Raw genomic sequence first — 16492 nt, 5'->3', positions numbered from 1 at the left:
CGTCAGTTATGTAAGCCTCCTTTGCCAGATTGAATTAATGAGCGATAGGACAATTCAATCTAACTTAAAGCAACTTTACTGAGTGTATGTACTATAAAGATACCTAGGTGATGCTTGCACAGGGACACCCAGATATACAGTTCCTGGGCCCGAGCATCTCCCAGGGCATTTAGGAGGCTATGACATACATACACGAGACAATCACAACAATTTTGGGCAACACGTAAGTAAGCACAAGAAAAGAAGACACAAACAACATTCATAATGGATGGTACAGGCAGAACAATATTTCCCATAGAAAACCTCTCCCACAGATTAATTCTACAATATCGTCACAATAAGATGAAGATTTATGTCTATTTATCTGATTTCTTAATGAGAACATAAGGTAAGAAATTCCAGCATTATATGCGTTACCTGTTAATGTTTCATCTCTTCTCGTTAAATGTCTATAAAATAGAACCAAGTCAACTCTATAAATGATGCACACAGTCACTAGGCACACTACTGCCACCAAGATCAAAACAGCTATGATCATTCCTCTTGTGAAGACGTGGCCTGGGATATCAGCCATGTCTGCTAGAAAAGAAAGGGAAAAAGGAAAAGAAAATAATCAAGAAATCTTACCAGTGTTGTCCATCATCACGTGCTTGTCTATTTTTACTGTTAACACTAATGCAGTAGTTGCCAACCCACGTGCTGACACAGTCCACTGAGTGACTCCACATTGCTGCCTTTAGTCTGGAGTAGTGATATTTCTACTCAGATTTTTAAAGAATAAAAATGTATACACGGATATTTAGAGACCTGAAGTGAAAACATTTCACAGTAGTGTATTCTATCCGTACCTGTGGAAATCAGATTTCTGGGGTGAGGAGATACTGGGCTGAAATATATAGGGACTCACAGAAATCTTAGCAAGTGTGTTGAGGTGCATAGTTTTGAGAGAAGAGAGAGAGCGCTGGATTGACATTTGTCTGGGTTTGCAGCCGGGCTCCATCAATTATTTTGTATTGTAGGAAAAATCGTGAATGCCCTTAAACCTTTGTACCTTCATCTGTAAAATGAAGATACTCACAGTTTCTGCTTCACTTACAAGGTTTCTCCTTTAGGGAAGGTTAAATGAAATATTACACAAAAAGTAGTTAATACAGCACACAGCTCTTGGAATTTTAGCAAATCCTTTGTATAAAAGTATCATTTGGAAAAAAATACATTTTCTAGATTGATTCCGTTTATGCTTATTATGGACAATCTAAGATAATACAGAGGAATAAAAAGAATAAAGTAATTTTTAACAACAAATCACAATGTGGTGAAGGCTGTGTTAACATGATAGAATATTTCCTTCTATTTGTCTCTTAAATATTTTCTTTTTGTCTCTTAAAGTTTTTAGTTAACTGAGATCATATGGTAATCACTCATTATTTCTGAATATTATATTATGAGCATTTCAGTAGGCCATTAAAATTATAATTCATAGTATCCTAATATTTAGATTGATTGCAATTTTTAGTAAGTAGACATAAAGTTACAGTACATTTTATATGTATAAGTGTATACATGTATATTTATACAAATGTGTAACCATGTATGTATATGCATATACATTTGCAAATATGCGTATATATACATGCATATATGTATATACATATACAAAAATGCATATATATTTATCCATATTTCTAATTCTTTTCTTAAAATAGATTGTAATGGTGGGGGCATCTCTAGGTCAATGAGCATAAACGTGCTTAAAACTTTTGCCCTCTGTGCAATTTTTAGAAATTATCTTTCCATATCTTTCTACTATCTTTAGGATTCAGGTAAGCAGCTAATATTGCTTAATAGTGAACTCTGAACAGATCCAGGGTCTGGGGCTCCTGTACCTTTGAAAGGACTGCATAGTCATAACTGTGTCACACATTTCCACAAACACACACGCACACATTGGCACGGGATAATGGTGGGTTTGAGCCCCAATTTCTAAGCCTACATTTGTGAAAGCTGCAGCAGAACTGACTGGCCAGAAGCATCTAGGGCAGGAATAGGACAGTCCTGCCCTGTTCTAAGAGAGGAGAGGCGACTGGTGGTGAGCAGGCCCCAGGAAAGCCTGGCCGGGCGATGGTCCAACAAAGATTTGAGCCCCGCTCCCTCACAAGTGAGTGGACCACAGCACAGGCAATCACACAGGGGTGGAAGACCACAGGCGACAAGCCCTGCGGAAGGTAAGAACACAGATTCCAGATTTAATCAGGTCTGAGTTTCAATACCTTCACCTGCTGTGTGACCCTGGGCAAGTTTCTTCACCTCTTTAAAGCTTGTCGTTAAGACTGGATGAGATCACGGGAGGAACTTCACCCAGATCCTGTCATGTAATTAACATGTATGGGATGTGAGCTGTTGTTATGAGTGCATATGGTAGAGAGGCGGCTCTAAAACATGTGTGCTGGGGGAGCTGCCCCTGGGCACCAGGATAGCCCAGCTGGAGGGGGTTTCCAGCCTTTGTGCTCTTCCTGTTCCATTCCTTCCGTTTCTCACAAAGCCAAGGCCCAGTCTGTGTGTGTGGCTGTCTCTGCATGTTTGTGTTTGTCTGTGTGTATCTCTCCCTTACTCTGTCTCTCTGTCTGTTTTGCTCTCATTTCTCTGTCTTTGCATCCCTTCATGTCTCTGCCTCTTTATCTCCCTCTTTCTCTGTTCCTCTGTCTCTGTGTCTCTCCTTGTCTCTCTCATTTCTCTGTCTCTCTGTGTCTCTGTCTCTCTCTCTTTCTGTCTTCATCTCTCTAGAGTTGTCTGTTTGTCTCTGTCCCTCCATCTCATGTATCTCTCTTTCTCCTCTCTCTGTGTCTGTCTGTCTCCATCTCTGTCTGTCTCTGGGTGTGTTAGTCTCTGTCTCTCTCCCTTTCTCTCTCTCTTGCAGATCTTGACCTTTCTCTATATATCCAGAGAGTTGATGGTGGAGCCTGGGAATGAACAGTGAATGAGGTGACAACTGGAAATCACAGCTTTCTGGCTCCAGTCACAGCCATTTCTGAGCAGCTACTGGGCTGAAGGCCCTGGGCTGTGCTACTTTCGTGGAGGAAAGGGATGGCGACCCTGGGGCCCTCCATCAGGTGAGCACTGAAAAACTTTAAGAGCCCACAGATCAGGACTATCAATGGCCTGCTTGCCAAGTCCAGGAGGCAATGAATGAATGAGCACACACAAGGACCCTGAGCCTGGTACCCTGCTGAGGCAGGCTGGAGCAGCAGTCACACCAAGTTTGCACTGGCCTCACCCCACGCAGATCTGCAAACTCCCCTCTGGCTGCTCTGGGTGCAGTGCTGAGTGCAGGCGTTGTCCTGATGGCCTCCCCATGAGCCTCACTCTCAGCATCTGTATCTCCAAGCCTCAGGGCCTCCGATTTCCACATGGGGTGGAATATGACTGTGAGAGCAAGTGAATGAGTTTTGTTTTCATTCTCTGCTTGGCATCATGAGACAGAGGGGCCCCACTGAATGCCTGTGACATGAGGTGACTGATTTCCCCTCTCAGGAGCTGGGTTCTGGTGTGGAAAATGAGAAAGTGGCCATCTTTGAGATGTCTCTCAGTAGCAATGAGCTAAGTTTCAAAACTTTCAAAAATAAATCTTTCTCACCTTTTCTCACCAAGATGAAGCTTTTGGTGTCTGTGCCTCCCGTGCTGGCCACAGTGCAATTATATAAAACATTTAGATTGCTTTCACCAATATTTTCAATTCTCAATACTTTTGAAGCATGCCATTTGCCTTCTGAAGTCCTGTAAGAGGGCAAAATAGTTTAGCAGTAGGCTCTGTTCGTTACCCTTGAGAGGGGAATTCACATGTTTAAAATGCTTGAAGGCAGCTGTGATGCTGCCTGCATTATTTCTTCCCTTTCTGGTCAGTACTTTTAAAGCATGGACTATAATAAACGTCCCCTCCTCCGTGGAGCATCAGAACTGACAGCAACAGCCCTCCTGAGGACATTTGGTAATGGTGCTGTCAATTACCTGAAGTTTAAATGGCTGGAAGATCATGATGCTAAGTTGAAAATATGAGAAAATATTCTGTCTCTCAATTATTTTTCTCTACTTCTCTCTTCCTAACAACTTGGAGTTCTTTCCACCACGTGGTTCCCACTAATTATGACAAGGCTGTAAGTTGTTTAGCATAGATGCAGATTCGTATTACATTTGTCCATGGAATCCAACAAACTGATTTAATTTGTTCAGCATTAAAAAACATAACACTGTTCTCAAGCACCCCGAGGCACATGAGAAGTGCCAGTTAAGCTGTTCTATGAGTGTCAGAAAATGACTTGAGAAAGCCACTGGCAGCACGTTCTCTTTCTCTTCCTTAAAGGATTCAAGTAGCCCTGTGGTCGATGCCGGGTAAACACTTATGACATCCACTTCCCCCACCAATGACAGGCTCTGATAGCTACACCAGTCAACACAGCCAGACATGGGCCCCACATGCCCACATTCCTAGCAACAGGGATTTCTAGGACCCAGGACACAGAGCCCCACTGTAGCCTCCAACTGCCTCAAGTACATTTTGGACTGTAATTCTGTTCCTAAGTCACCCATCCAGAAATAACAACCATCTAAAACCAATGAAATCCAGAAGTAAAACACAGGAGGCCACTAAGAGGACAAAACAGATGATATCAAAGGTGTGTGCACCCAACTGTAAAGAAAGACCTCCCTGCTTTTGTAGCTTAAGCTGCATTTCTAAGAAATTCACTGTGGTTTTCTACCCCTCTAAAAATTAGAAAGAGATTATCCAAAGGGAGAAATACAAAACTGAAATGGAGGCCAGTGGCTGAGGATGAGATATCATGGCAGGAGATCCACAAAGTTCAAATGAATTCAACATGTAGTGGGCATGAATCACATGCCGGCTCCCAGGCAAGAAGCCAGAATTTGTGGTGTAAAGAGCTTGTAGACAAGTGTCAGCAAGAATGTAGAGCTGCCAGCATGGTAACAAAGAATGTACCAAAAAATGTGTAAGAAGCAGAAGGAAAAACTCAACAAGTGCAGCTAAGGTGCTAGACAATTTAGGCTCAGCACTCACTAGACCCTTAGTAGTGTATCAGTATAATAATGAATAATTACAGTATGACCTAAAGTCATTCAGAAAAGCTTAGGTGACTATATGTTTAGACTGATTCTTTTTATAAGTCTGACCATTCCTTAATGGAAGAATATAGGCTTATTTAAGTATCAATATGCATGCCATTTGGAACATTTTTGGCACATTAGAAAAATAAACAACTTAACAAATTTTTCAAAATAAAAAAAAGCTTGGCCTAGGCAACTGCCCTTTTCTAAGAAGCTAAGTAAAATCCCCATTCCCATTGGATCCTGACCGACCAAGTGCTACTTTATAAGGTGATGCTAAATACCCTCAATGGCCTTCTCATGGACCTTCTTTTCCAGCTTAGATCTTGGCAATACATTTCTGCATAACCCATCCACCTAGGGTATGGCCACTATAATTATAAAATACGTCCATTATAATTATAATTTAAACTAGCCCAAAATACACATCAGCCACCCAGTGTTTTTAATATGTTATATATAATATATATGATTGTTATATGGTATATATCATGACATATATATTACACATACGTACTTAATTCTTATTTCTTTCTCTTCATGTATATTAGGATCTGATCCATTTTCTTCCCCGAACATCCAATAAATTACATCCTCTTCATTCAGCAAAGCAGAGCAGTTGAGCCTTACATTTTTTCCTGGTAAAAGTTGGCAACTAAAGTTCTGATTTTTGAAACTCAGGTTTCTCAAAAGTTTCAAAACAATATAATCAATGTATGTTAACCTAAAGCAAAACATGGTGCTCCATCCCAGAAAGAGAATAAATATGCCTTGCTTTAAATTAAAAAAAATATAAAGCAGAAGAAATAGGTAGCAATTACAAGTCATCATCAAAACATGATTTGGCTTCTTTTTAAACATTTATTTTTTAATCAACTATTAAAACTTAGAGTGATCAGTGTACTTTCTTTTCAGTACACAATTTAGTAGGTAGCATCAGGACAATACTCTCACTGAGATTTCTAGATAAACCAAATGGATAAATCACAAAAAAAAAATTAAATTAAGCAAACATTAAAGATATCAAAGTGCAGAGAAAATAAAGAGAAATTTTTGAACTACAAGTGTACTTAGGAAGGATCCTTTCTAGGGTGAGCTAAGATAGGTGGCCATTTCATTCCATGGAGGAATTTGCTTTGGTTTGGAATAAACAGAAAGAGTCTCATAGAAACAAGAAAATCCAGTGAAGCTCTCAGCAGCTGCACAGGCTTGCAGAATTACTGCTAAGTGCTCGGACAGCATAAAAGGATGTAAACGCTGCATGATATCACTTGCAGTCTCATGGTAATCAGGAGAGCAAGTCTCATTAGAGAAAATTCCTGCATCAAACACATGACTGCAGCACCCCCTCCCTCACCAGCTATCAGAGATGAAGACAGATTGGAGCAAACATACCTACATCCCAACCACCCCAACTCAATTCTGAGTCAACTGAGATACTCAACTCTCAGGCTACCTACTTGTAAGAAAAAATAACACAAACTGTATTCACTTTAATTGCTTTATACACAAAGATCAACAACAATAAAAAGTTAAGAGACATACAAAGACACAGAAAATGTGCACAATAATCAATAGAAAAGACAGATAATAGAAGCAGACCTACAGATGCTGAATTTAGCAGATTAAAAACTGTAACTGTTTGAAAGAAAATAGAGGAAAAGATAAACAAGTGGATGGAAATATGGTCATTTTCAACAAAGTGTTGAAATTTTATATCAAAGTGATATAAAAATATTCAATTTTAAAAAGAATAAATTGAATATTTTTATATCATGCATATATGATATACCAACTGTAACAGTAATTTTAAATATACAGATGGACTAAACACCATACTGACCATATTTTTAAAAAGATCCAAATACATGCAGTTTATGAGAGACACTTCTGTATAGAACAACAAAAAAAATGTTAGTAGTAAAGTGATGTTTAAAAAAAGACAAATATGCCAATTCCAAGCAAAAGAAAACTTGTGTGACTATTTCATATGACAGAGCTACACATTGAGAGAGGAAGTGTTATGATAGATAAAGAGAGATATTTCATAATGATAAAAGTGTTAATTCAACAGGCATAAATCTGTGTATGCATATAAGATAGCTCCAAACTATATAAGACAAAAATTTACAGAACTAAAGGAGATAGAGACATATTGACCATAATAGCTGGAGATATTCACGTCTCTTTCAGCAACACATGGAACAAGCAGATAAAAGATTAGTAAGGATATAAATTTTTTGAACAACACCATCATGAACTTAACCAAATAGACATTTAAAGAATAATAAAACCAAAACCTATAGAATATACCTTTTCCAACTAACATTTTTTTTGTTCTATACATAAGTGTCTCTCATAAACTGCATGTATTTGGATCTTTTTTGAAATATGGTCAGTATGGTGTTTAGTCCATCTGTGTACTTAAAATTACTGTTACAGTTGGTATATCATATATGCATGATATAAAAATATTCAATTTATTCTTTTTAAAATGTTTCGGATGCACTTGGAACATTCAGCAAGATATACCATACTGTGGGCCTTAAGTAAGTCACTACAAATTCCAAAAGGTTGAAATGACACTGTGTATAATATTGGACTATAATGAATCTAAACAGGACATCAATAAGAGACAATAACTAGAAAGTTCACCAAATATTTGGAAATTAAGAAACACCAATTTTTTTGGTGGAAAAAGAAATCACAAGGGAAATTTTAAGAAATGGTTTAAACTGAATAGAATGAAAATATGAGAAACAGCTAAAGTAGTGTTTACAGGGAAACTTGGAGTTTGAATGTATATACTACCAGAGGATAATTAAAATTAATTATCTAACTCTTCAGGTCAACAAACTAGAACAAAAGGTGCAAGTTAAGCCCCACTGAGTAGAAGAAAAAATAATAAAGACAAAGACAGAAATAAATAAAAATATAAAGCAGGTAAACCTCATGTACAAATGGCATAGGACTCCAGCTGCACTGGGCACACGTGGTCACATAAACTACTGTGACTCCAACTGTGGTTATAAGGTGGGGACTTTGGAAGCAATCAACAGAGACTTGCCAATTTTTAGTGATTTAACTTTAGACAAGTTACTTAGCCTTTTTGCACTTCAATTATTTAATTCATAAAATGAGAATACATGCCTCAGTGTTGCTTGGAGGATTTAATTCAATAATATATTTCAATGACCTAGCACGATACCTGGCTTAGCATATTTAGCATATGTGAATTTCTTCCTTTCTTTCTTTCCTTTCTCTTTTGAAAGAAATTACTCAATTGGACATGTTGATTCATAAGGCTTATCTAGACAAACCCCAAATATACAATCAATTCAGTCAATTGATTGACTCAAAGTGAATCAATTAATCAAACATTCAGACCACAAAATTAGTTTGACTCATCTCTCCAGAGGGTTCTCACCGAATTTTTTAATTTAGTATTGTTATTATTATTATTATTATTGAGATAGAGTCTTGCTCTGTTGCCCAGGCTGGAGTGCAATGGTGTGATTTCAGCTTATTACAACCTCACCTCCTGGGTTCAAGAGATTCTCCTGCCTCAGTCTCCTGAGTAGCTGGGACTACAGGTGCATGCCACGATGCCTGGCTAATTTTTGTATTTTTAGTAGAGATGGGGTTTCACCATGCTGGTCAGGTTGGTCTCGAACTCTTGACCTCAAGTGATCCACCTGCCTCGGCCTCCCAAAGTGCTGGGATCACAGGCGTGAGTCACTGTGCCTGGCCCAAATTTTCATATTTAGAAATGACCACAGAGACAGTGAAAGACAAGCCACACACAGCACAACAAAAACTTTAGTCTACAGATCACAGGCAGTTCCACTGTCTCTTGAACTTTAAAGTGTTGCCACTTTTAAGTCAGGTTAAAAGTGGCAACGTTCAAAAAATGGCACCCTTTTCTTAGTTTTGTAATGTTATTCAGTAAATACTAAATGTGTATCCAGTGTCATTCAATAATGAATCATATTTACCCTCAGAAGACTCTGTTATGTTCCCTACTTATAAATGCAGAATATACATATATTGAAATATACCTAATTCCACTGCAACGTGGTTAAGCTTTGGTCCAAGAAGAACCGGAACTATATTACTGTGATCTAGAAGTGACAAAAGAAAAGACAAATGTATTAGTGTTGTCTTGAGCTTCTCTAAGACAAGCATCTATGATAATATGCTCATTTCATGTAACGAAGATTCCAGTAGTTACTGGTTTACATTCACTTGAGTCCTATTTGCATTAACTAAAGGTCACAGATCATATTGGTTATTGCTTCCTTCTCCATCAACTCCATGCTGACGGAGATGTTGAAAGCACCTTGTATCTGGTTTTCTCTCACTCGAATCTGCAGCTTCTGCTCACTTTAACTAAAAGGCAGAGGAAGATGCCCATCCACTGCAGCCTGACTCCCAGACGATCAAACATGCAAGAGTTGGACCATGCAAAATCACTGGGAAGAGCCTTTCTGCCTTGTCTCGATTCCCTCCATCTGTCCTCTTCAGCCGGCCAGTGATGGATTTACAGGGTGCAGGGCCAAGACAGGTTGAGAAAACCCACACTCTAGGTGCCCGCCGTTCCCTTGCAGGATGCTGAGAGCAGTGTCCCTTCAATATTGTGCCCTGGGAGCCTCACCTCGGCCCTGGCCCTACTGTTAAGTTCATGCCTGTAGGCCAAGTTCTACTTCTGCTCCTGAGTGGCTTCTGACCCCGACTGGAAGTACTGCACATAAATTCTGCCCCCTCTGTCCCCATCTGGTGATGCTGCCCCCTCAGTCCCCATCTGATGAAGTAAGTCATCACCCAGCAGGTTCTTGCCTAAGGCAGCTGGCAACTGCAAACCCTAAGAGCAGCTGTGGTCATAGATTTTAACTGGTGCATAGTTAAGTTATTGTTAGCCTTGATATCAGCATTGGTAACTTTCCTCATGACCAGGACTGGTCCCTGCTAATAGCCCCGCTGCTTTGGGGGCATTCCCAAGCAACGAACAGAACATCCCTTCTGGGACTTGCAGGTGCTCAGCAAGCAGAATGCCTGGTTGAGTGGAGTACAGTGAGACTCAGGAGTGCTCCTGCAGCTCCCACACCTCCCTGAGCCCTCTCAGAAAGTGCAGTGCCAGAGTGAGCAGTGGAGAATGCAGTGGGCAGATATGTGAGCAAGAACAGGAGGATGAAACCAGCACAGTGGACTCCAGGGCTGAGAGTCAGGACTGGGTTATGCTGGGATTTGGAGTCTCTGGGCAAGCCTGGAATGCCAGCAGACAAGCAGGAGGAACTGAGATGTATCCAGGGAAAGAACTAACTCTCAGGTCTGACAGTAAGAAGCAACATCAGCTTGAATTCAAAGACGAAGGGGCAGGAGGCAATTTCTGTGTGAGGGGGAAAACTGCTACTGACTACCTTTCTCTGGATCCATTTTTTTTCCTCCAGAAACTTACATGGGAGACTTGAGAAGGGGCAGCGTGAAAGACATCTTTAGCAAAGGATGCTGTCTACTAACACTCAAATTATATCACTGGAAACCCAGATCAGCCCTGAGTTTGCACAACTGGTATAAAGTGAAGGGTGCAGTCCCATGTAGGTCATGGAAGGAAGACAACATCTTAGTGCCTGCCCTTGACATGACCAGTCTACCTAGGAGGCTATCAGAGTCAAAATGGCATAGAGGTCGTCAGCAGTAGGAGGAGACGCCACCTGATCAGCCAGAGCACGAGACCAGGAAAGTGGCAGATGCCCAGTGGGAATTCAGGTGACTGTGATTCACGAGCACAAACTGAAGGCAATGGAACTCCTGGGCTCCAAAAACAGTCCCCAAAGTATGGCGTTTTGGCAGGCTGAGTACTTTAAACTAAAGGACATTGGAAGGCCTCAAAGCAGCCTCAAAACCAACATCTCTCTGAGCTTTTCCTGCCCTCCTGCTTCATGCCCCCATTCTCCCCAAAGCAAGTCATAGAAACCAGGCTCCCTCTTCCCAAAGGCAGATCATAAAAACTAGAATCCTTTTCCCCAAAGTAAGCCATAGAACCTAGAAGCATGACTCTAACCTTCTCCTGCCTTTCTGTCTAGGAGCTGGCTATAAATTCTTTGGCCTTCTTTGGTCTGACAGTAAGTCTTAAGACCCTCGGCCCTCTACCCAGGAAAAAGAAATATAACAGACAGGCCAAGAAGAATCTGGACAGGTCTTGCTGGATTTCCCCACTCAGTCTATTAGCATTAGGTCATACTCTTTTGTCCAATCACATTTCTACATGGCTGTCCATGCTTCTAGAACCTAAGCATTTAAAAAGAAAAAAACGGTTTTCCCTGAGTCTTGGGGTACTCATTTCTTTCCTTTTTTTTTTTTTTTTTTTTTTTTGAGACCGAGTCTCGCTCTGTCACCCAGGCTGGAGTGCAATGGCACAATCTCGGCTCACTGCAACCTCCACCTCCTGGGTTCAAGCAATTCTCCCTGCCTCAGCCTCACAAGTAGCTGGGATTACAGGTGCCCACCACCAAGCCCAGCTAATTTTTCTGTTTTTAGTAGAGATGGGGTTTTGCCATGTTGGCCAGGCCTGTCTCGAACTCCTGGCCTCAGGTGATCCACCCACCTCGGCCTCCCAAAGTGCTAGGATTACCGGCGTGAGCCACCACACCCGGCCCCAGGGTCTTCATTTCTGAAGGCTCCCATGTCACATAAAACTTGCTTGCCCCTTGGTAATCTGTCTTTTGTTATGGGAACACTGCCATGACCCTTAGGATGAGGAGGAGAGGTATCACACCTTTCCACCACTACAGCAGTCACTATGTAGCAACTGAGAGATCTCCATCTGTGAAGGCAAGGGGACTGTAATAAAGACACAGCAAGGAGAAGGTGGGAGCTCAGAACCTCTCTGTCCTCAACACGGGTCAGAACACCTCCTGGCTGTCCTCCCCAACTCCAAGCTCTAATTTCTGTAGACTCGTGGCAAACTTTGCCAAATCCAAAGAAAAATAGCCAGGATGGTGAAGTGTCTAGACTTCTTGTTGTATGTGGCATCGAAGGAGTTGTCTCTGTCTCAGTGATGCACACAACAGGCATGTAATGAGCACCTTTATGTGCCAAGTGCCAGTCGTAGGTATTCAAGATGCAAAGATGAGGAGCAGAACTCAGAGCAAACCTTTCCAGAAACTTTTCAAGTTATTGACAGAGACACACATGTATTGCAATTCTGACAGCAATCAGAAATACAAACAGGAAGCCATGGGGGCATGGAGGAGGAGCGACATTTGAGTGGAATCCTGAGAGACTCAGTTGACATTCTCCAAGAAGACACGAAAAATAAGATGGACAATTATGGGAGAAGAATAGCTTGTGCTGCAGGTGAGGTTTGGGAACCCAGCAGTGGGAGATGGTCATTACAGCAGAACTCTTACTGTCCCTAGAGGCATCCTAGAGCTGTACACACACTCACTCAGTCATCGTCAGCCAACCCTATGAGGGATGAACCATTACTGTCCCATTTCATGATGAGGAATCTGAGGCAGAGAGGAAGTAAGGAAATTAACTCACCCAAGGCCACAGTCTCATAGAGCTGTTGTGAGGATTATATGACATGATTCAACTCCAGTACTTGGCACTATCCCTGACCCATAGCAAGTACCCTTTTAATAATGGATATTCCTACAGCTTCATCAAAGAAGGAAGGAAAGAGCTGCTGGTGGGCAGAAAGCAAAGATGGTGAGAAAGAGGGTGTAGGTTCTGAAAGTATCAAAGTAACAGAGATTTATATGAGATTAAAAATAGATGTAGGAAAGTAAAGTTGGAGAGTTTAGGGTAGATGATTATACATAGAATTTAAGTTTTTGAGTTTAAAAATTCAGTTATGGGTTTCCCAGGTTCTGGGCTGTGGCAGGCAGAATAACAGACCATGAAGTTTCCCACATCCTACTCTTGAGTTCCTGTGAATACGATATGTTACATGGCAAAAGGAACCTCTAGATGTGATTAAATTAAGGATCTTGAGATAGGGGGATCACCCTGGATTATCTAGGTGGGCACAATGCTGTCTCAAGGTCCTCATCAGAGGGAGACAGAAAGGTCAGAGTCAAAAAGGAGATGAGGTGAGGGAAGCGAATATGTTTGGCTCTGAAATGAAGTGGCACAAGCCAAGAAATGCAGGTGGTCTCTAGAAGCTGGAGAAAGCAAAGGCAAAGAAACACATTTTCCAGCCTGGCGCAGTGGTTGACGCCTGGAATCCCAGCACTTTGGGAGACCGAGGCGGGTGGATCACGAGATTAGGAGATTGAGACTATCCTGGCTAACACGGTGAAACCCCATCTCTACTAAAAAAATACAAAAATTAGCCAGGCATGGTGGTGGGTGCCTGTAGTCCCAGCTACTCAGGAGGCTGAGGCAGGAGAATGGCATGAACCCAGGAGGCAGAGCTTACAGTGAACCCCGAGACTGCGCCACTGCACTCCAGCCTGGGCAACAGAGCAAGACTCCATCTCAAAAAAAAAATAAATAAATAAATAAATAAAAGAAACACATTTTCCCCTACAGCCTCCAGAAGTAAAGCAATTCTGCCAAAACCTTGATTTTACCAAAGACTCTAAACTTGGGGTAATTTGTTTCTGTGGCAATACGTGGGTGTATATAGCTATATGGTTGTAGTGAAGAGGAAAGATGTTGCTAAAGCAAAGGCTGTAGCAAATGTGAGCACATAGATTTTGTTGAGCAAGCCACCCACACAAGTGTTACAGTTTCCAGTTTCTCAGGATGATGGGGAAAAAATCCAGACTGGATAAGCCACCTGTCTTCAAATCACGAAAGGAGCTGTCATTTTAAGAAGGAGCCAGATTTAATCTGTGAAATTCTTGAAGGCAAATCAAGATCAGTGGTTGGAAGCTACGAGAAGAGATATTTGGACTCAATGGAAAAAAAAGACTTCAACAATCAGATATTAAAATCTGGACTACTGCTGTGTGATTTGGTCATTTCCTTGATAGTTCCCAAGAAGGGACTGGATGATCAATCATTGGCTGTGTCTTATGATGAATATCTTCACTGGGTGAGGTTTAATTAAATACCTTTAATGTCCCAAGATTCTGTTCTTCCAGCACACACAGCCTGGGTCCAGCATCCCTCCCCTCCCACCAGCACATCAGTGTTCCTTACACTCTCCCAGTGGAGATCCCTTTCCCCAGCAGGTCACTGCTTCATGAGGCTCCCCCTCTAAGACCCAGGTCAAATGGAGCCTCCTGCATCTGTCCTTCCTCCAACCTCCCCCTGCACTCTTGCAGCCTCACAGATGATGCTGTTTCATACACCTTTATGTAGCTTATTGCCTCTCCTGATTATAATCAAATCCCTTGAGAATAGTACAATGCTCACTTCATCTTATATCTCCTTGCTTCCCTGCCTCCCTGTGCTAAGTACAGTTTATTGAGTATAGATATCTTCACTAAATATTTGTGAAGTGAAAATGTAAATTCAACAACAAAAGATTCTACAATTTACACAAATTTCATATATAAGAGAGAGCTGACTCATGTGAGGTTTATTCATACAGATTTTCATTTCCTGCCAAAAAGAAAGGTTTATTTAGCCAAGTAGAGGAGCACAAAAATGAAGATTTTTACTCTTATATTTGAACCAGTGGTGTGGTCACAACCCCAACTAAGTGGACTCTCAATCCCTACACAGTTTTGAAGAATGAAAAAATTCCATTTTACTAAAATACATCTGTTTCTTCCCAATTCTAAGATTTCCCTTACCTTCCACTATTGTTATATTGAAGGTTTTGGTGATGTTAAATAGTTTTCCATTATGATGAAGGAAATGCACGCAAGAGTAATACCCCTGATCTTCAAACTTGGCGTTCTTCTTTATCGTTGGGTTTTTATTGTTCTCCAGTAGTAGCTTTTTACAGTTCTGTTTTTAATAAAGCAAGTTAAAATACTTTAAGTAAAAGCCGAATTGATATTACAGTGATCCAAATTTTTGAGTTAAAGATCTTTAGAGAAAAAGGAAAAAAGAATGAAAAGTAGCAATTCCTGGATATATGTCCCAGTTACTTTTACTGAAACAATTAAATGCGGTCCCATTGCTGTTGGCATGATTATCATTATTAATATATGCTGGGAAGTAGAGCATGGGGCAATATGAGCACTGTAGCTGCTTTCATCAATATTCTTTCATCTCTGTCTTTTACACACAGGCAGAGAGAGAGAAACAGGGAGAGAGAGACAGAGAGAGAGAGAGAACACTACTTCAAAAATCCTTGCTTGAGTCACAACTGTATTTCATACACGTTCGGTCCAATTTTGTGTATTCTGGACTATGCATCCCAGGGGTGGATAGTGGGATGGTGGAGAATTACTCAGAAAATGAGTAGCTAGCAGACCACTCACACCTCTGACACCCTCCATCAGAAGCCAGCGAGCTGATTAGGAATGCATCAGCAATATTCAAATCCATAGGTACACTCAAACGTCTCTCTCTCACACACACATTTCCATACATGTCACAGGAATTAATACTAATTGTAATAAAGCCACTTTCTTCAATCCAGCACATCTGACACCCAGAGGTAGGTCCAAGAGCCATGCAGGGACCACATGGGAAGGCTGGGGGCTGAATGGCCATCCTTGACCATTGGACACTGTTTCTGAAAACACGAAGCAAGGAGAACCTACTGCCCGCAGACTTCTCCCTCAGAGCTGGCAGCCACTGGGGCTAGACCCATTGTGCATAGATGTGCCCGTGAAGCACCCACATGTGTACCTCACATCAGTAAATTATTTATGTATAAGTCAAAATTTTGTAAAGCCAAACTAATTTTTTCAAGCTATAGAAAAGATCAGAGACTCTTCATTTTCCTTTCCAATCAATTGTCTACTGATTTAGCCTGCTTGTTCTCGGGTGAAGTCATGATCAGTCAACAGGCTTAGAATACTTAGCCCTGTAGTCAATTGTTTAGCTAAATATCCTTGGTGCACCAATGCTCTTAATTTAAATATCTGCATTTTGGAATTTCTGTTTTGTTTTTTTTTTTTGAGACAGAGTCTCGCTCTGTCCCCCAGGCTGGAGTGCAGTGGCCCGATCTCGGCTCACTGCAACCTCCGCCTCCTAGGTTCAGATGATTCTCTTGCTTCAGCCTCCCAAGTAGCTGGGACTACAGGCGCATGCCACCGCGGCTGGCTAATTTTTTGTATTTTTAGTAGAGATGGGGTTTCACCGTATTAGCCAGGATGGTCTCGATCTCCTGACCTTGTGATCCGCCTGCCTCGGCCTCCCAAAGTGCTAAGATTACAGGCGTGAGCCACCACACCCAAACGGAATTTCTTAAAACTTAGCACACCAAGCCTCACTAATTTACATGTACTGTAACACATTT

The 16492-nt window shown here is 41.2% G+C and overlaps 1 protein-coding gene across 4 annotated transcripts in view; it reads right to left on the bottom strand.

Moving 5' to 3' along the window:
- Nucleotides 1-16492, bottom strand: part of IL18R1 (interleukin 18 receptor 1) — a 43519-nt gene that overhangs the window by 8283 nt on the left and 18744 nt on the right. For 3 of the 4 annotated variants that reach the window (XM_054475741.2, XM_054475740.2, XM_054475743.2), the window contains 5 exons: nt 14871-15027; nt 9177-9239; nt 5636-5756; nt 3635-3774; nt 418-579 (listed from right to left, as the gene is read on the bottom strand). In XM_054475741.2, coding sequence (XP_054331716.1) covers nt 418-579; nt 3635-3774; nt 5636-5756; nt 9177-9239; nt 14871-15027 — 643 coding nt within the window. The remainder of the gene's footprint in view (nt 1-417; nt 580-3634; nt 3775-5635; nt 5757-9176; nt 9240-14870; nt 15028-16492) is intronic. The other variant, XM_054475742.2, reaches the window with a different exon arrangement.

Source organism: Pongo pygmaeus, chromosome 12, assembly GCF_028885625.2.
Source record: "Pongo pygmaeus isolate AG05252 chromosome 12, NHGRI_mPonPyg2-v2.0_pri, whole genome shotgun sequence".
Lineage (NCBI taxonomy): Eukaryota > Metazoa > Chordata > Mammalia > Primates > Hominidae > Pongo > Pongo pygmaeus.
The sequence above is the reverse complement of the archived record's forward strand: the minus strand, read 5'-3'. Positions and strand labels throughout refer to the sequence as shown.